The 21,306-nt window shown below is 48.3% G+C and overlaps 1 protein-coding gene across 1 annotated transcript; it reads right to left on the bottom strand.

Moving 5' to 3' along the window:
- Positions 1-766: 766 nt before the first annotated feature.
- ATG4B (autophagy related 4B cysteine peptidase) lies at positions 767-21,136 on the bottom strand. Its single transcript, XM_040567438.1, has 13 exons — positions 20,587-21,136; positions 17,037-17,135; positions 16,447-16,518; positions 13,660-13,758; positions 12,720-12,821; positions 11,875-11,947; positions 10,763-10,842; positions 7,385-7,581; positions 6,297-6,375; positions 5,435-5,580; positions 4,742-4,798; positions 4,358-4,451; positions 767-2,567 (listed from the first exon to the last, which is right to left on the bottom strand). The coding sequence occupies exons 1-13, from the start codon at positions 20,981-20,983 to the stop codon at positions 2,494-2,496; spliced, it is 1,569 nt and encodes a 522-aa protein (XP_040423372.1). The 5' UTR covers positions 20,984-21,136; the 3' UTR covers positions 767-2,493.
- Positions 21,137-21,306: the final 170 nt, after the last annotated feature.

The following is a 21,306-nucleotide window of genomic DNA, read 5'->3' on the forward strand; positions in this document are numbered from 1 at the left end:
GAGGGTGTGATAATTCCTGAGTAACTATCCCTCAACAAAAAGGACCTGCTATGGCACAGCAAAATGGTAACAACAGTTGAGTTTAGACCTGTTTTTGTAATGTTTACTACTGCAGGGCTGGTGTTTAAAAGGCTTCCTAGAAACACTGTGAAAAGCTGTCAGCCGAATAGCTGAACAGGGAGCATACAATCCTAAAGAAAACAAGTTTTATTTTCCACCCACCAATTCGAAACATTAACTTTGAAACCTCAGCTTGGCTTTTTCCCCTGCTACCTCAATTGCACGTGGCAGAGACTCACCAGAAAAGCACGTCCTGTCTTGGAAAGACTTGCACTGCTCAGAAGCAGAGACATGCTGCACTGCTAAGCATAGACAGCCTTAAAGTACCGTTTTTTGTTTTCTTCCCCTAAAAAAAAAAAAAAAAAAAAAGGGGCAAAGCCTAAACAACTTAAAATGCGAGTTAGCAGAACTGCACCACAGAAGAGCTTCTTTGCCTCTGCTAGCATGACTGTGGCCGTTCACCCTCTAGGGCAGGGGCATCACCACGGTAGTACCACACGACCAGCCTGTTCTGTCAGATATATCAAAAGAAAGATAAAAGTCACTGTTGCACATAGCTCAGCTTTTGCTCCAATCTGCCTTCATTGCCCTAAAAGGGTAAAAATGGTACGCTGGCATGGTTTCAAGAGCGCTCCCAGCTCCACTGCAGGGTTACTCAATACCACTCACCCCCAGCACTTCATGTGCAAGAACATTAAGAAAGGCAAAGATTTTAGATTTGTTTATTCAGATACAAATTGAAAGCAGATGAATGGAGCACAGCCCCACTTCCTCTGCTGCCTCTTCCCCTAACTACAGGAGAGAAGAGGAGAAGCAGGCAGAAAGCAGCAAATAATAATTTAGTGACAGAAGCATCGTGGTTCCCAGTTCAAACCTCTGCTTTTGGGTAGCGTAGGGACAGCTGGAGCATCAGTAGGTCAGTCACAGAGGAAATGAGTCATTTCTAACCCGTTGTCACCACCCTGGGGCACAAAAGCATCAACTGACAGGTTCCGATCCTATATGTACAAAACCTTGTAAATAGATCCGCAGTTCGCATCACGACACCTCTCCTCCACAGTTTACCTTTCTCTGAAGTCTGTTTGTGCGGATAACGGCCACAGGCAGAGCTATTATCTTAAAAGCAGCCACAATTTCCAGTCTAGTTGTGTTGGACCTTCTTATGACATTCTGTCTTTGCTGACCTCTTAGGGATGACTACTTGAAATGAGTTTCTACAGATTAGCTCCTACAGTAGCTCTGTGCATACTCTGCAGGGAAGGGAATTTGCAGAAGATCGAATGGAAAGGTAACAGCACGGCTAGGAGGCCTGCTCAACCATCAGGAACCTTTTCGGATTTGGAAAGGGAATGTGTAACAGGAGGAACTGCTCAGAGGACACCTTGAGGAATTTTATAGCTCACATTTTTGGTACCAACAAGATTGCTCACTAGATGCTATGTCAGCACACGGGGACACAGGCACTAGCAGGCCCACAGCTGGCAGATCTCAGTTGTCCTGTTTCACCTCTCCCCAGCTGTGTTTCAACCGCCCACCCCCCCGCCAATGCTGTGGAATCCAGTTCTCTGCTCAAAGCAACTTACTTGAAGATACTTGCTGTAGAGATCAATCCACCATAGAAGCACAACGTATAGAAGCACGTGTTAATGACTCACTGAGCAAGAAAACACACATTTTCTATTCTCCTTCCCCTCTTTCTGCTGTTATTTAGGCTGATTCCTCCCCAGAAGCATGGCTGCTCCACACTTTCCTGGACAGCCTTTCACTTGAATTAGCACTCATTCCTAAGTCACCCCACCCTCCTTTTGTCAGGACGTGAGTAGGAGAGGGGTACTGCACCCGTGAGGAAGTGCTGTGTACTGCAAAGCGTGGACAGGAGTTTAACTGTAGGAAACCCAGCCACCTGCACTCTGGGGACTTCACAGCTGTCTCACTGGGAGATGTCTGCTGGTAGCTTGCAGTGTGAGCTCAGTCCAAGTTGGTCACTGAGAAGTGAAGCTGCTAGAGGAATTAACTGTACACATCACCTGCTAAATGATGGGTGGCTCTATTTAAGCTTCGGAGGGGAGTCCCTGCCTAAGGATTTAGCACTAAAAACCCCCATGACTCCCCCAGAAGGGCAGCTGACCTGCTGATGTAACAGATAGGCTTTGAACTCGTAGGCACCACTGCATCCACTTCCAGCAAGTGTTTTCTGCTGAGGAATCCCAACTCCAGCCAGTAAGGCTGCAACACCCACTCCGTTCTTCATCCCACTGCAGACAATGCACGCTCCGCTCAGAGGCTGCACAGAATGCCAGGATGGATGGACAAGAGGCGGGGATGGCAGCAAGCACCTATGAAAACCGGTAGCCCCAGGCTCTCGAAGGAGCTTCCCTCCCCCCCCTTCTCCCCACACAACACAAATTTGCAGAGTCAGTTTCCTATTTGTTTTCAAAGGGATAAGATTTCGAAGTCTTCATCTTCTGAGTCAAAGAACCTTTCCAATCTGTCGGCATCAGAGGAGTCTGCAAGAGAAAAAGAAAGCGCTGGCTCCATGGGATGCACCCGCTGCTCAGCAGCAGACACCAGCAGCCAGAGGGCAGCAGGAGGCGAGTGTCACAAGCCAACATGCTCGGGAGAAGAGAATTATACGGCACACAAGAGGTGTGCCAGCTCTCACAAATGCTGACACAGCCCTGGCGCGGTGCAGCTCTGTGCTGTGACTGTTTGGTACAACCTGCCTGGGCAGTCGGTCTGTGTTAGCAGGACAGGCTTTGGCATCAAGAGGCTCAAACAAAAGCACTTCTAAGGTCTAGGCTAATATCTGCAAAGACTCCCGGTCCAAATATGTGATACAGGAGTATTTCTTTGTTAGATATATTAGAACGTGCAATCCGTATTTTACTACAGTTGTCTTTGATCCAACGACAGGGGAAGGTAATTACACGACACGCCCTCCCAGAACTGATTTATATAGTCCAGTTTGCAAGGGAGGGCAGTGTACTCGCTCCCTTCTGTCCATCCTTCCAACTCTGGTGAAGAGGGAGCACATAGCTACAGGGCAAGTGGCTTTACCAGAGAGGAAATTCAAGTGAAAAGGTGTGGACAAGCTGGGGAATAAAGGAGAAAACTACACTAACTCAGGTTTCAAGAAAGCACACATTAAACTTGGCAAAACAGCCAGCCAGAAGCTAAACTGCAATGACTGACTGCCAGGAACAAGGAGAAATGCGTGGTCACAAGGCTGCAGACTGCCCTGAACGTTCTGTGAAAGGCTTTAATCCCACAGCAGTGTGTGCAAATGCTTAGTGTCACTGCTCCCGATGCAAACTGGGGGGACGGGCGGCAGCACAGCTTCCAGAGATGCTCCTCAGGGAGCAGCCCCCTGTACACTTCAGTAACAAACCACAGAACCCAACTGGCTGGGAAAAATGAGGACAAGGGACTGGACTTCCATGAGATTACTCCTTCTTTTGAGGACTAGGACAGAAGGAGAAAGGATAGCCATAACAAATGGGAGAGGCTCTAAAAGCATGGGGAAGAAGCCAAGTAGCTCATTAGGATATCGCTTTTATGAGTAAAAAAGGCAGTAATTAGGGACAATTTAATACAGGCAAGGATCACCAGTTTAAGGCAATCAAGTGTTCTTACAGACAAGGACAGTGAGATAAAAAAAGGCCTTGAAAGTTTGTGCTAAGAGACAGACAGCAAGGAAGCAATGACTGCAGGATGCAGGTGACAGGATGCAGTCCAACGCCTGGTGATGGGGTAAGTTTGTCCCCAAATACTCACTCCTCCTGGCAGAAGCTGTCAATAGCTCCTTATCTCCTGCAACGTTAATGCGCGTTAACATAAGCGGAGCCTGACAGCCAAAATACTGCCCAGCACTCGTTCCTTTCTGCATCATCAGGGCTAAGCGTTGGTAGTAGCACATGCACAGGGAAGAAATCTAAACTGCAACTACGTTTGACCACCCCCATCTTTGACATTTTTTAATACCCAGAAGCTCAGTTTTCAGCCTTTTCCATGGAGCCTTAGGATTTCTCTGAGCATCTCTTTAGAAATCACAAATTCTTATTGATGTAATAACCTATTAGCTTTTTTCCCCAGTCACCATTCAGACTCATCATGAAAAATCACGACCATGACCATAGGATCTGTGAACCGCTAGCTGAAAGCCAAAGAACTAGATGAATTGACCAAAAAGCTCCGAGCTGAACAGGAACACACCAGAAATCACTATGCAATCCACACAATTTCCTGAACACCAAATGGACAACCCCCCCCTTAGCTCTACCTCCCTGCGTGGCCTCACCTGGCGTGAGATTCAGAACATCAGGGTTGGAGAAGTGCGATGGCTGGCGCTCAACTAGTTCGAACATGGGCAGCGCTCCTCTTACCAGGGACAGCTGTGGAGCAAGAGCAGAGCCATGAGAACCAACAGTGCTGCACTCACAGTGCTCTGGGTCTTTAATGGGAAGAACCAGTTTGTTGGGACTTTTTTGCAGCTGAAAAAAAATATTTCTCAAATCTTTGAGTAATATCAGCTGCAGAATTTCAGAGCTATGTTCCTCCTGGTGTCTGAAGAAGTTAATTTCATATGCCTTATTGTGGGATCATGCTGCAGAGAACTCTCTCTGTGCAGCATTTTAGAAACAACAGTACTCTATATTCTTTTCCCGGTGATACAGACACAAACCTTTTTGATTTGCTGGCACCAATCATTAAAGTCCTCCTCCGTGTTGCAGAAAAAGCCCTGAAAAAAAAAGTATTATCTTTATATAATTGTAGACTGATCTTTTCAGTCTTATGGCCTCATATTAATGCCAAGGAACATGACCAGGACTGTAAGCAGTTACAATCTAACTGCCTTGCTTCAAGGTGTGGCTTACACAGTTCTGTTAAGCTAGATACTCCCCGTAGGCTTCACCTGACCAGTCTACTCAAGTACTGGGGGCATCAATGTAATGGTCTCCTCTGCTGCACATGGAAAACTGGACAGAAACAACCCATGTGGAAACAAAAGGCAGTCATCCCAGGTTCTTTAGAGAACAAGCCACATGGAAGCATATGGATTCAGATCTGCCCCTCAGAAGGCAGGAATCAAAGCCCAAACTAAGCTTGTTAGAAGGAGAATGCCCCACGAGGGATGGCATTTAACCACCAGGTGTGCAGGATCTCCCTGCACCAAGCTGCTACCTGAACGAGGAGCTTGTTCAACGGCGTCACTGTAACCAAAGCCCCTTTGCCCAGGGCACAGCACGCATGAGGAGCGCCCAACCTGCCACCTCTGCCTTTACCAGTTCCCCGGGGAAAGGGGATAGCTGTGAAACAGGGACGCGCTACTTCAGGTGATCGAGAGCTGGCTGGAAAACAAGCAGCGAGAACGCACCACCGCAATGGAGGGGTCGAGCTCAGCAATGCTCATTCTGCAGGGAGGGTGCTGGCAGTGGAAGCTTTCATCAGGGAGACAGCCACTGTCGTTGGGCTCCACTGCAGGCTGCGTAGTGTGGGGATCCAGGTAAATGAGTTCCTCACCTGGACAAACAGGCAAGGAGACATGAACAGGAAGAACCGTGCCAGAAGTTGCTCTTCTGAGAAGCAAATGGTGAGAAAGAAGAGGGGGCAGAGCAATGATGGAGCCAGCTCCTGAAACCCCACGGAGGAACCCATCGTTCTGGGGGCAACTCGCTTTCAGACACTCCAACACTTCTCATCCAGGCAGAGAGCTGGCTGTGAGCAGAACCACAGTGCCCACGCCACAACAGCACCTTGGGCACATGCACTTTTTGAGCACTGTTCCTGCTAATGCTTTCCAGGGTCCTGGGTAAGCTCAAGACAGCCCCAGGAATCCAAAGCACAACCAGCTTGAGGTCTCAGGCAGAGTATCAGAGGAAAGGAAGAGGGAAGAGGGACAGCAGTTTGTAGGGTTTCAGAAAGGGAACAGCTAAAAGGCAGGTAAATATACAGCCAAGTCCCTGAAGGGAGGTCAGCTCTGAACCTAGGAAGAACTCTCTGCACGCCTCTTTACAGGTAAGATTTAGGGTTATGCACTGGAAGTTTATGGCCCCCGTTGAAAGCTACATCACTCAGATCCTTGCAAAGAGTTTCAACCCACAGCAGCCTTCCACACTTCCAGCAGGAAAAAGCCCTGCAGCATGCACCACAGACCAAGCAGGAGAGCTGTACTGCTCCGAACATTTTTAGCTGGGGGGAGATGCTTGGAAAGACTTCGCACTACTGCGGGCACTCACCTACATAACCAATGAAGTAGTGAGCACTGTTTGGTTTCCCTCCGATCACTCCCAGGGATTGAGGCATCATGAAGCAGTGCTGGAAAAGCAATACAGAAAACACACAGCTGACAGACAGTGAGACAAGCAAGTGGCAACAAAGGCAAACATCCAAAAACACAGTGTGAAAGAGACTGTGACACTGGAAATCAGCAACTCTAGCAGCAGGAACAGCCATTACTGGGGAGAAGCTCCACCAGAAAGGCTGAAGGCTGCAACACAGAGCCTTCACGGAACACGAAAGCAGCTCAAAAACACCTTTAACTGCTGACAGTAACACACAGGTGGACCAAACAGAAGAGGCAGCACTACTCCAGGACTCTGTCTGTGCACGTCCTGGCTCTGCCGCAGTCAGTGGCGAAATCCCCTGGACATGTCAAATTGCAACAGTGCTCTGAGGAGGGAACCATCACCCAGGAAACAGCCCAAGTTCCTTATCCAGCTGCAATATCCGGGAACCATCTACTGAGTTACGGGAAAGTGACCTAGCCCTAGCCTGCATGTGGAGCTCTTACCTGTGCAGCTCAGAGGTCCCTAGCATTAGGACAGCAGGACAACACGCATCCTGTCTTATGGGTGTACTCTGCACACCCCAAATTCTGCAGCTTCCTGATGCTCCACAGCAGGACTGGCAGCCAGCTTCTACCCTCAGCCTGCAGTACAAGCTCTGCCATCGGAGCCATGGGGAGTTTACAAACACTACGCTCATTAAGGCTCAATACAGCTGTGCTGAACAAATGCTTCAGCAGGTTGGTACCATCTACACACAAACAGGGACCAAGATTAAGTTGGGAAATAAGATACTAGAAATAAAACAAAAAAAATACATCAAACCCAACATTTTCCTGACAAAAGCCTGCAAGAGCCCATATCCTGACCTCTGAAAATGGTGCTTTCTAAATACATTTTTTCTAAATACATTTTTCTCTGGAAAAAAGGACAATTACTTCTGAGTATTTCTGCCCCAAAACCAAATTTCGGAAGTGACTTAATTCACAGCAGGGTTTTGAAGCATCAGAATATCAAGAATTCAGTTCCAGATCCCCTACCTTTAGTGTTTCAATATAGGCTTCATTGATCTCTGTGAGCCCAAGGCGGAGAGGTATCAGCAGCACCAATGGTTTCCACAGTGAGAGCCTATCTCTAACCCCTGCTTCCTCTGGGTACCCGTTATAGAGTACGTCTGACTCCACAGCAGGGCATGCTGCAGCTCCAGCACACGAGAAGTTGGACTGGCACAACCGCCCTACAAAAAGGGAACATGAGCAGAAAGCATCAGAAACAACTTCCATTTCTAGACCTTGAGTAATTCTATTCCGGCTATCAACAATTGCTATTTTCCAAAAGCCTACAGCACTAAAAGAAAAAAAAAAGTTTAACAAGGCCCACCACTGTGTTCATGTGATGTGCTCCCCACAGGGTTTCTGGACAGGCTTGGTATTTCATCTAAGTATACATCAAAATCGTGCCAAAGCATGCTGTACTCTCAGCTACCATCTGGCGGGCCATTAAAATGTAAATTCTTCCAGCAGGTGAACAGCTAAGCAACAACCTGTGTCAACAAGGGTGAACGATCTGATTAGGATATTAGGCAAGAGCCCTGAATTCAAGAGCATGTAGACAAAAAGAAAAAAACAAACAATTTGGAGTGTCCAGCTCTAGAGGGGCACATGGAGGATATGAGGCCAGCTGAACTGAATGGGGAAAATATTATGGCTTAACACAGGAAATCCTCACCTGTAACTAGCACTGTAACAAGATACAGAGATACGAACGTGATATCTATCTCGAATAATTGTCATTTACCTAAAGTTCACTAAAACCTTTACAAATTCTGTCAGGGATCATTCAGAAGCTAGTTTAGAGACTCAAGACAGGCGAACATTAAACTCAGCAATTTTAGCATGAGCTTTGCCTCTAAGAAATGGGGCACCGGCTCCTCAGGGCATACCCATGACATGGACATTATGCATCCTCATTCTACAGGTTTGATGAACACACAGGCAGTCTGGAATGAAACCAGATTATGTAAATTCTGGTACAGAAATATCTCCGAGCCTACTTGTCTCACAGGGTAATTTCATTACTTGCTGGGCGTGCACATGTGCGTATGAAGAAAAATCTCCAAACCAAAGGAACCCACAACATTTCAATCATGAATCCAAGGCAATTAGACAGAATGCCAGAGGCTCATTTAATTTATTCTTGGCCTAACCTGAATGCCAGGACAGTTTGGCAAGTAGGATGCGATGTAAACAAGCACCTCCATCACAGCAATTACAGCAGGATGCCTGCTCACTACTACAAGCTCCAAATGCAGCTGAACAAGGAGAACGTTACAGCCAAGGTTAGAAGAAGTAGGACTTTGTGCTAAAGCCTCTATCGGAGAGAGAACAGTTGCACTGAAATTTGCAACTGCCCCTTCAGAAGGGAGAATGTGTATGAGATAACATGCCTACGTACACAAGGGATGTTATAGTTATCAGAGGTCTTGAGAAAATTGAAGTCACTGAAAGTCAGGACTGCTTACCTTGCTAAAACAGTATTTTTGTTGCCTGCCTGTTCTGATGATCTGAATACCTGCAGCTGTCACCATGGGTTTCTTCATCAGGCAAAGCAACTGGCAGTACTATGCTGTGATACAGACGTATTCAACCCCAGTTTAAGTGGTAGGGAGCCCAGCAGAGACTAAACTCACCCTGCTTCTTTGGCACCATGGTCTCTACCTAAAGCTTCCCAGCAGGATTCAAACCCTTTACTGCAAACATATTCCAACAGATTTGACACAACACCTGTCCTGCTACTGCTGCTGTCAGTCACTGGCTTAGCTCTGTTTCTAACCATCCTTCTGATGCACACAATCCTCCAGCTCCCACCTGAGAGCACCTTTCCGACATTGCAGACTGGCTCAGAAGGCTGATGGATGTACTTAACTGCTGCAGCAAAAGGTTGTTTTCTATCCACCACAGGCTGAACGGCATTAGTGAATGAATTTATCAGCTGTATGAAGCAGTGTTCATTTCTGAATGTTTCACTACTGACAGGTGTCTGGGGTACAAGATATATAACACGTACCTACAGATAAATAACAAATCAGACCTGCTCATACAGTGGCTTTCAAGTCCTGAATGGTAGGCACATTATGATTCACAGCTGAGGAAGACAGACAGACACCACCCTACGTATTACGAGCTGTATGGACATGTTACTTGAAGTGGTGTCAGTGTTTAACACAAGCCACACAGACAAGAGCTGCAACATACCCAAGCCCTGCAGCCAGCACGCCTCAGTTCTAGAGGGGATATTTTTCAGGCTAAAGGTGAAAGATTAATCCAATTCCTGTCTTCATGCTGACCTTTGTTTAAGCCAAGAGCACGAGCATACACCTTCACAGGACTAGACAGGCACTTCTCAATCAAATCCTACATTTTCTTGGCCTCTCAACTGACACTACCTGTTAAGAGATCTGACTTTGTAAAATGACTGTCCTTCACTCCAGGGACAAACTGTCTTCATCTGTTAATTGATTTTTGCTCCAATGCAGCCAAAAGCCAATCTAACTGACAGCTGCCGCCATCTCACCTGTAACTTTGCACCAGCTCCAGCACTCACTGGACTTTTTTACGTGCCGTTTCAGAACACTACCCTGGCAGGAAACACTGAATGGTTTTGTGCTGTGTAAGCAAACCACCTCACAAGTCTAGAGCGAGAGAGGGGAAGGATAGTTCAGCCAGGACCATGCAGGACTGCAGCAGCCAGCCATTCCACCATCTGCTTTGGATTCTGGGGCACTGCAGCCTGAGCAAGCATGCTAGGGATGAATGCGTTGCACAGCTGCTCAGCCTCCAGAGCCATCCAACTGCCAGGATGCAGCAAAAAAAAAAAGAAAAAAGGAGAAAATACAAACCACCAACAAAAACAACAAAACACAATCATGGAGCACTCCTTAAAAAATATCTCCAGAGATGGAGCCCCTTCTTATTTTTTTTCCCCCTAGTTTTGTTCCTTTTCCTGGTCAGAGATCTGTTCTGGTTATCTCACTCTGCCTAATAGCGGAGACATTCCTACACCGTTAGGTGGGAGAAGCAGCAGCCATTTACTGCGTGCTACCTGTGGCCATAAACAGGTTTGACACTACCTTCCCAGCAGCTCCCACCTATTGCCTGAAGGTCAGCAGGTCCTTCTTTCCAGATCCAGAGGCCACACTGCCAAGTGAGAGGCTTTATCAGACAAAGTAAAAATCAAGTAAGGGGGCTTCCTTGCCCTACAACAGCAATTCTCATCGGAGTTTAGCACACTCAGCCACAGCTTTAAGACAGAACATTTACTGCATGCTTGCAATGTTGCAAAACTGCATGCTTTCCAGCTCTTTTCTGGCTTCTCGCTGCTGAGGGATACATCTCATTCTACCTGCACGTGATACTTACTGATTTCTTCCATTACTACAGTGTTGTCCATGGCTATGTGTACTGCCAGCGAACTCCACGTATCAAAAGTGGCAAGTTTTCTATAGAGGGGGAAAAAATGTAAGGAAGGATTAGTTACAACTATAAGACAATGTTGTATCAAAGAAAGAGAAATTGGACTAGGAGAGATTGGTTTTCACCAATTATACTGTACATTTTTTTTTAAACATTTATTACAGCTGTAAAATTCATCACCACAAATTATTATGACCAGAAGAATAAACAGATTACAAATGGGACCACAACTGGGAATTTGTGCTAAATACAAGACCCTTGATACAATCTCCACCCCAAATTCTGTAACTGCTGGTTACCAGAAAATGAGAGTTACTTAATTTCCTCCTTATATGCTAATTTAAAAATAAAAGTCACTCTGACTTTCCCTAAATACCTTCCCATCACCTACAGCAGATACTAGGCTAAACGGGCAGACGGTCTGACCTGGGAAAGTTCCTTCTCAGACAATCCCAGCCTATTCCACGGGGCTCCCCGCTCAACTAATCAAAGAATTAAGGAAAGAATGGCAACATAAAGAATATTTCTGAAAAAATATTTCTGAAAATACAGCATGTCCCAGTTAAAGACAGTCCAGATCTTCTGCTTGTCACCACAGAACCCAGGCAGCAAATACTTATGCCTTCCTCTGCTAATGCATGAGTGACTTGATGGCTTATTGGCAGCTTTCGGACAATGACAACACTGATGTCACTGAGAAGCAACTCATGCCAGCAGAGATCCAAATGACAGCAATCATCACCTACTCTGACACCTGCTTCTGGTCCGCTGCAAAGAGTATTGCACTCAGTTCTAGCAGCAAACACGTTACTTGTGGAACATGGAAAGAGATTTTCAGGGCTTGTCCTCAGTTTGAAATCAGTTTCTCTCATCCTGAATGAGAGGAGTCCTTCTATGAAGTTCCTACCAATCAGGTCAATAAGGTTCAACAAGTCACCTGGTAACAGAATTAAAACATGCAGTTGCACTCCATTCAATGGGTAGAAGTGTGCGAGGTAGGAGGTACTACAAACCCACCGCTCGGTTGGAAAAAAATAAAGGAAAAACCCAGCACTTACTTGAGCACTTGTGCGACTGTGTTTGGTCCATACCATTGACCTATGGATTTCCCCTCTCCAACTCCCATCTGGGCTGCATCACAAAAAAAAAAAAAAAAAAGAATTTAGCATATAATTTCACCTACACTATGCCCCTTCCTAATCAGGATTTATATTCAACAGTGAAAAAAATTCACTTGGAAACATTTCTGAGTCATCAGAAACCCCACAAAAGGGTAGAATCACAGTGCTGATGGAAGAAAAAAGCACATCCTCAAGGATTGTAAAGCAAACCCTTTCTCAGAAACATGATACAGAGGTCCAAAAGACAATGTAACCTCAGAAAAAAAGTTATTTCTTGTCTGATTATCAGGAACACCCCCGTAACCTGAAGTTCCATTCACTGAAACTATAGGAGCATTAAGACCCTATAAGCAAAAACTGGAACAGGCAGGTTTTTTTTTTGGTGAAGGAAGTTTCAATTAAAGTGAGATCCTTCCTTAGTCTACTTGCTACTTCTGAAAATTTCTTCATGCAGCAATCTTCTCATGTTACAAGGTCTTGGTGAGAACAGCAACCACATGCTTTCCTCTCACCTGGGCTAAGCAGGATACAGAAAGTGGTGCTGAATATCACCTAAAGCCTGAAGACAAACATGAAGGACTTCATGGAGTCAAGAGAAAAATCCATCATAATCCACAATAAAGTGTAGTAGCTTCGGATCATGCGAGAAAAACAGCATGTCAGAACATAACCTGCTAGGTTTTTCACCTAAGGTACTAAAACAAACATGGAGTGATGTTCTACGCTCTTGGGCAATCCAGACAGAACGTTCCCCCGTGCTTTCTGGTACCCAGCACTCTTACCTATCTGGTGAATGGAGTAGTAGCTGTCTTTTTTGTCAATGAAGGCATTAAGAACATTGAAGTAATTATCCATCTGCCTCTTCCCTTTTATCCACCTCCAGTCTAAGACATACAAGAAGATATGTGAAACGGAACGTGATGTTTATTAGCAACCAGACACTGCAAGCTACAAGCTGTCTTTCCTGTGCCTCGACTACTGATCAGATTTTCATGTCACTATCTTATTACTCAGCATTTGGGGCATCCCCAACACTGAAGCATCAATTTTAACAGAAAATCAAGCATTTTCACAGCTGAAACAAAAGAATATCACCCATGATAAAACAGAAAACATGAATCCTAACTCTATCCCACAGATGGGCAATAGGATACCAATTTCTCAAGGACAGGCATTCTGAGGAAAACCGGGTGACCTCATTAAAAAAATCACCTCCCACAAATTCAAAGGCCATCAACAACTGCAACAATAACTCCCATACAGTTGTTTACAGACCATGTACGGATCCAATGCAGAGAGAGAAGTATTCAGGGACAGGAGACTACACTCAGAAAGAGGACTTCTCAACAAGTTAAAAATTGAACTATAAACAAGTCAGTCACCCTGCTGTTTTGAGTAGGACCTTTTAAACTTCAGGTATATTAAAAAAAAAAAATCAAGAAAACCCAGGTACTTGCTTGGTGTCCATGGACTTAACTAGCACATGACAGGGCTCTCCTTTGTTTTAAGGTTTAACAACCACATTCATCTATGTGGAGTCGCAGACAGCTGCAGGAGGAAACCTGCTGGAGAGTTTCCAGCAGACTTTTCAATCAACAGCCCTGAACTTACGAAAATTCAAGGAAAAGTTACAGAGCCCTCAGCAACTCCCAGCTGCTGTCCTTACAAGTATTGCACTTGTGGGAGCATGTGGATGTCAGTATGGGCAGTGCTCTGGTTTACCTCTTCCCAAATGCCTGCAGACCAAGGCCTGAGCAAAGATCATCTGGCCACACCGCAACATACAGCCCCAACCAGTATCAGATGTGGGACCAGTTCCTCCTGTAAACAAGGACAGAAAGCAAATATGTAATGAATGGAACAACACTGCCAAGCGGGAGATAAAAAGGAAAGTGCTGTAAGCCTGCATGGGCAGCAGGTTTATCCAAACAATCAGGTAGGGAATAAGGACTGCGCCAGCTCACACACCCAAGGCTGAGAAATAAAAACTCAGTTATCGGTGACCAGCCTAATGGCATCCCGTAAAAAGGAACTAAAATCTTTAACATTTAATAACAGGGGAAAAAATCAAAAGGAAATCCAAGCAACTCAGCTAGAAAGGCAGCTGAATTTCTCATGAACATAGCAGTTCTTGAGCATACTTGCAGATTCCCAACCTAATTCAGAGAAGTTACTAAGCAGAGAAACATCTTGTTACAGACCACTTGCTGCTGTAATGCTCATTTTGAGAAGGCAACTCATTATGCAAAATGAATCAGTCACAAGGCATTCCCACATCACAAGCAGCCGATGACTGTATGAGATTCCAAAGTGAACAACATGGAGTTAGGTCCAAAAAAACAAACAAAAAAACGAACTCCAGCAACAGTGAAAAAAACCATATCCTACATAATATAGGAGAATAAGCTGGATATCAGCTTGCAATGGAAAAACTGAGACAGAGACCTTAAGGCTGGAAGCATCTCCCTGACAGAACTTCAAAAGGAAGCTGCCACTTCTCCTCCGAAGCTTCAGCTGTTATTACGAGCTTCACAGATAAAAATGTTTAGCATGACCACAGCCAGTGAGCTGTCTTACAAGTACGCAGTCAGCTGCGCCTTCACACAGCTGGGAGAAGTTTCTTTGTATTGCTGCTTTCTTCTTTTGAAAGATAGCTCTGCTGAGTACCTTAAGGAACAGCAACCAAGAAGCCTGGCTTCAAGTTCACCGGGAAATGCTCATAGTGTTACTGCAGTTCCCGTGTGCAAATCCACCTCAAGCGCTAAAAAGCGAACAAAAACTCGACATAGTCTAGAGCAGATACACGAAGGCGATAATTTCTGTCTCGTGTCTCCACCTTTTCTCTCTTTAATCCACTTCAAGTCTAAGACCATCATTAAGTTATATTTCATCTTAGACTCCTGTAGGACCTAATTAGCACGAAGTACAAAAAATTAGTCATGTTGTGAGGTTCCTAAATACGCCCTCCCACACTCATTCTTGTATCATTTTTCAGATTATCGTTATCCCTCCTACCCAGGAGGAACAGGAGTTCTCGTATCAGATAAGGAAAAAGTCCAGCCTATCAATTAAACGAAGTGCATTTCCGACTCCCATACTCGGAAGTAAATTGACGTTTATGCTTGTGGGGACTGTTAGGAGCTTTCATTAGGTAGAGAGAACCAGATTATTTATCAGAAAGCCTTTCTGAATTAAATTAAGTCTTTCTACAAAATTGATGGCAGTAAAGATTCTTCCTTGAATCCTGGATTACTGTCAGAAGCCACCCCAAAGGCCAGTCCTGCAGCAGAGGAACTGATGACTATTTCGGTAATGCCAGAAGCGTTCAATGTTTTTCCTGTGCTGTCAACAACCACAAAAAAAACACCAGGTTATTGATCATCTTCTGAATCCACTTCTGTTTTTAACACCACCTATGTCTTACCACTTCACACAGGAGACTTTTCTGAATTTTAAAGTAGGCTTACAGAACGAACATGCTGCCTGGAGCAACTGAGACAGGGAAGACTTTGAGATATCTGCATACTAAGAATACAACTGATGTCATTCTACACAATAAAATAAAACAAAGATATCAGTGCTTTCAGTCCTGAAGGCAATCCATCCAATGCTCTTTGATTCAAGGGTCACATTCATTACACGAGATAGTTTGCAGACAGAAACAAATTCAAATAGTCAACAGTCAGAAGGAGAATTATTTTCTCCTCACCCTTCCAGTGGAAAAAAAAACCCTCAGAACAAATCAAAAACCCAGTCCAAGCACACAGCAAGCTTTCAAGACTTACATCACAGTTAAGAACTGTAAGGGACAGAACCTTTTATGCTCCCAATGGGGAAAAAAATAAATAGTTGCTGAAGTTTGGGGGGGTCATGAAGAAATGCTGTCTCTGGCTTTCCCCTTTAAGAAGGGACAAAAAAAAAAACAACTCAGAACAACCAGACTAGAAAACTGTACAAGCATCTAAAAGATGCAAACAAACCAACGTTTGGTTCTTCTCATTGTTTATCCATGATGTCTATTATGCCTTCCCCATCGACACCTCATCACCTCACAATCCTTAACATATTTCCTCTGTGATAACCCCAGAAAGAAAGGGAAGCCTTCTTAATTCTGTAGCATGGGTGGAAAGAGCAGCAGAACTGTGACATGCGCAGGTCCACTGACACACGTCCCAGGTCTCAGACTAGTGTCCTCCACAAGGCCAACTTTCTGCCCTTCACAGGTAAGGCCGGCAGATCCTTAATTCCCAACAGCTAAGGAGAAGTCACAGAACACAACCATTATTTTCTGATGGAGCTTTCGCAGCAGTGAAGTAAAATCTGGTTTTTAAATGTCTTCTTGGAACCAGCTTTCCTGAGATCACCTGCACGCTCTGTGCCTCCACAGCCTGATCTATGCCCACTTCCCACAGGAGAGCACTCTAACCCAGGTGAAGTCACTGCAGTCTCCCAGTGGGTCAGGCTGTTACAGGCGGGACAGCATCGCTTCCAGGACACGCTCAGACTTACCGATGGCAGGGAAGTTCTTTCTGTAGGTGAACCAAAGCCGAGAGGTCACATCCAACAGGATCTCTTCTTTCTCTGAAAGTTTTCCAAGATTGTAAGGCGCGCACACACAAAGAGAGCACCAAACACACCTAAACCCACCTCCTGCCCAGCCTTCTGCTCCTCACCCAGTCTGTTGGCCCTGACAGGCAACATCTGGATGAGGAATAGGAAAGAGCTGCTAGGCAGAAGAAACCTTTTCCTCTAAAAAAAACTACAACCAACCCAAAACACCATGGTCACAGGTAAACTACGAAGCATTAAGCCATTTTCTTGCCCTTCTCCCGAGCTATCCACTTGCCTCAATCATCCTGGCCTCATACAGGTCCCAGTAACTGGGAAGTGACAACTTTCTGCACAAAAATATTCTGGAGTCTGCAGAGATGGCCCAACAGGAGGCAGCAGGGTGGTTACAGTCCGCATGCTCTGACAGCAAAAAGACTCTGCTGTGCACGTACAAGTTTTGCAGTCACCTCGCTGCTCACAAAACAACATGCAACACTAACAGAGCCCTCCAGAGCATCATTACGAGTTGCAGCGTGCATGCAAAGTACCTGTAAAAACGCTGTATTTCCGGCCTAGGATCCACACAGGCTCTTTGGTCTCAGGGAAGTCTTCATATTCAAACCTGAGAGTGTCATAGGTAAGAGTAGCTGGAACAGAAAGAAAAAAAAAAAAAGTATGACTGTTTTTTCCTCGATATTTAAAAAAAAAATCGTACCAAACCCGTACAGCAGAACCAGAGCTGCTGTGACCCTGTAACCTACACAACCTACAAGCCTGACTCTAGCTGGCAAGAAACATTTCATTTTCAACACTACAGCCAAACATTCTGACAGGCACAGGGAGCCAACGCACCCACAGCTCTCGCCTGGCTGCTCCACAAACAGAAAAGCAGAGGAATCTCCAGGTTAGTTCAGCTCCAAGTGCCTCCCAGGCAACTGAGTGGGTCAAGAAAACGTCGAGGACTTCAGCCAGCAGCTGCACGCTGCTTCCCAGCACTGCTATCGCCACGCACGCTAACGCAACGCTGAGGCCCTCTCTGCCAAGGAACGAGGCGATTGAGGAGCTTCTTCCAGACAGCATTGCTTTTGTGGTGTAGCGTGGAAAGCGTGGATTGCGTTAAAATGACAGCCAAACCTTGCTCCTGAAGTCAGTCCCTCCTCCAAGGCCGTGAACTGAGCACAAGTCATCGCTTGTACCGAAGCCAGTCTGCAGCTTGAGAAGACAAAGTGCTGCCTTTACAGGCGTCACGCTGAAAGCTGAGGAATACAGAGCTGTGCGAAGGTATCCGAGTTCACAGGTGGCAGGCACACCTTGTGCCTGGTTCACCTGCTGCCTTCAGTGCCGAAATACCTGCCTCTTCTTATCCCACCACTCGGCACTGATGGCTCCACTACGGAGCAGCTCCACAGCACAGGCTGCTCTGCAATGCCCTTGGATCAGAGCAGCTTAAGCCTTTGTGCAAAAGATACAAGAAATGGAGGGGGGAGAGGGAGGGCTGGACGCGCTGGGCTCCACTAGGTCTGTATTTGGTAATAAGGGACTTTAAAGGGGTGAATGTGCAAGCGTGGGGGGAGGCTGGTTTTAAAACATTTTGAAGGTTAATAATTGCATCTCGTTTTGTAAGAGTCATTTCTTAAATAAGCTGCATGTTAAATTTAAAGCAGAGCTAAGCTAGGCTCTTCTGTTAAAGCAGCTGTTGAAAGCATCTCTAACATCAAACGCAATAAAACCTGTGATGATCTGACCAAAGCTTAAAACAGGGTGACAGACGACACAACCACAAGTTCCTCTCAGCCCCATCTTCTACAAAACCCAGCACCCTCTGCAGCACACGCCTCGCTGCTGGCATCCCATCGGGTCCACCTGCTGCGCCTCTCCGGGGCTGCCCTCGCACCAGATGCCACCGAGCTCCCAAGCAGAAGATGCACGCAGAAGATGAGTCTCTCTCTCTCTTTCTCTCTCCATCATTCCTCTCTCGGCCTTCCAAAAATCATCATCTGGAGCAGCAGCAAATAACAACGTGGCTGATTTACATTTAGTAAGTGGTACCTCCAGAAAGTCACCACGACGCTCTGCTCCTCCTCTTTGCAGGCACCTAGGATGCTCTACCTATGCTGGGGCAAACAAGCTACACGAGACTTTCTGGTTCCTGAAGGTACCTCGTCAGTCTTCTGCCTCTGGGCTCTCGGATCTGCAAGTCCAATTCCAAATGGCAGAGGAAATGAAGAAGCAACAGCAAGACATCAGCACAAGATCTCCTTCGGGATGAGACAGTACAGTTTATTCTGGCAGCTCAGAAGTAGCTAGTAGTTGGTATTAAAACCAAAAAATGTATCACCGGTCAACTTAAAAACAGAAGTTCTCAGGTTTTAAAGCTCAAAGGAATATTTTGTGGTCTATTTTATCAGTTCACAAACCTGCTGTGAATCCATCTCTGTCAAAAGAGCCTCAAGTAGCTTAAATGACTGATAAAAGGATGCTAAAGAAACTAGCGGGCTACCCACCATCCTCCTTTTCCTTCCTAGTAACACTTTCTCACATCCCCAAACATCACCACCTCTGCAACTCCACCAGGTCCTTTGCAAGCGTGTGATTCTGCAGCCGGCAGCTTCTCAGCAAGGACCTGCTGGACTCCCCCCTTCCACCAAAGCTACCAGAGGAAGGGGCCAGCAAAGGCCCGAGGGGCTCCCACGCTGCCTGCTGGACCAGCGCGCATTCAGGGCCCGCAAACCGCAGGTGCCACGACACCGCAGGTTGAGGAGGAGAATCCCAAACTCGCAGTCCCGCAGCTGAACGCCTGGCACCAGGCTCTGCAGGTCCAGCTGCGTACCTGAAACGCGCAGTCAGGCATCTGTGCCTATGGTTGTTTTGTTTTCAATTAAATACTTGCCACCATCTGAGAGGGCATGACTTAAACACAGGAGTTAAGATTTCACCTTCACAGGGAGGAAAATTCAAGCGATTGCTCCTAGATGGTATTAAGGACTTGATAATGGGAGCAACAGCCTCCCACCAGGCTGAAGCCAGCACCTACGTGTCCCCCTTACAGACACCTATCTTCACAGGCTCTGGTGCTTTTTCAAAATTACGTCCATCGTGCTGCTGCCCAGGTGAGCTAAATATTTTAGCACGCGGGACCAAAGAAGTTCAGGCAGGGGCACACCGAGGGCCACAGCTTGCACACGGGCCTCTCCCTTCCCTCACAGTTAGGAGCAACGTGGCCGAACGTAACTAACTCTGGAACACCCCCCCCCCCCCGAGCAGAAATCCCGCTTGAAGATGCTCGTTTCGCAGCGGCACAAGTCGGGTGGGATCAGCAGATTCCTCGGGCAACGCTCCAGAGCTTCACCTTGACGGAGCCCTCGCTCTGTTTTAAAGGCTGACCTCCCAGCAGCCCGGAGGAGCAGGGCAGCAGCCTCTGCGGGAAGCCCCCGCGCGCGGCAAACGCCCCAGCTCGGCCTCCTCTGGCCCACGCCAGGTCTGTCGTGAAATAGGGCAGGAGGGCTAGGAAGAAGGGCAGGAGGGCTAGGAAGAAGGGCAGGAGGGCTAGGAAGAAGGGCAGAGGCCCGGGCCCTGCGGAGCACCCCCTCGGAAGGCAGCTCCCCCTTGCAGCGGGCTGGGTCCCTGCCCCCTGGGCACACCGGGACCCACCGGAGCACCCCGCAGAGCCGCCCCCCCGTGAGGCCCTGACGGAACCAGGGCACAGCTCCGCACCCGCCGGGCTCCGCCCGCCTCGCCCAGCCCAGAGCCGCTCGTTTCCCCGCCGGCTCCAGGAGACGGAAGGCGGCGGCAACTCGGAGGACCCGAGCGAGAAGCAGCGAGCGGTTCTCCTCGCGCCCGACGCCCCCCGCCCTGCCCGCAGCCCGCCCGCACCGCGTCGGTTCTCCTCTTCTGGGTGAAAACCCGCAGAAATCAGGCTCCGACCCGCCGCGCCGCAGGGAGACCGGGCTCTGCGGCACCTCCCCCCGCAGAGCGGCGACCCCCGGAGCCCCGCACGGCACCGAGGGGCTCCGGCAGCCCCGGGGGTCCCCACCGGGGCCCGCCCCGCCCGAGGGAGCCGCGGCCCCGCCGCCGCCAGGCCGGGCCGCGGGCACCCACCTGCGTCCATGGCGGCGGCCCCGCCGAGGGCTGCGCCCGCTGCCGGCCCCGCCGACGCATCCGCCCCGGCGCAGCCGAACCCGCTGCCGCCGCGCGTCCAATCGGAGCGCCGCTCGCCGCCGGCCCGCGCGGCGGTTGGCTGCCGCTGCCGGTCGAAAGGTTTGGCTGCGCCGCAGCGCTTCCGCCGTGCGCCGGGGGCCGCCATTTTGTCGTACGGAAGGCCGCCGGGGAGCCGGGAGAGGCGATGGGACGGCGGCGAGGCCGGGGCCGCGGAGAAACCGGGGCGGCGAGACGTTGCGCTGCGCTGCCCGGGCGTTCCTCTGGCGCTGCGCGGCGCCTGAGGGAGCTGCCCGCCACGAGCGCGCCCGGAGTTGCTCCGGGTCACGGGCGCGCCCATCTTGTTGTACGGAACCCGCCGAGCTCCGCCCTCAGGGCGGCAGCCCCCTCTCCCGACCCGCTCAGCCACGCTCAGCCGCCGCGGGCCGAGCCCGTCCCTCGGGAGGCGGCCGCCCGGCAGCGCCGAGGAGGCGAGCGAACGGCGCCGGGAGCCCCCCCCCCCACCCTCAGCGGCCGCTCCGTACGGCGGCCCCTCGGCCAAAATGGCGGCGGCCACACGGCGGCCGCCATGCCGGTGGCTGCCGGCGGCGCCGTACGGAGCCCCGTTCCCCAGGGCGGAGGGGTGACCTGGCTCCGCCATCTTGCTGTACGGCTGGCGGCGGC

This window comes from Cygnus olor, chromosome 9 (assembly GCF_009769625.2).
Source record: "Cygnus olor isolate bCygOlo1 chromosome 9, bCygOlo1.pri.v2, whole genome shotgun sequence".
Classification (NCBI taxonomy): domain Eukaryota; kingdom Metazoa; phylum Chordata; class Aves; order Anseriformes; family Anatidae; genus Cygnus; species Cygnus olor.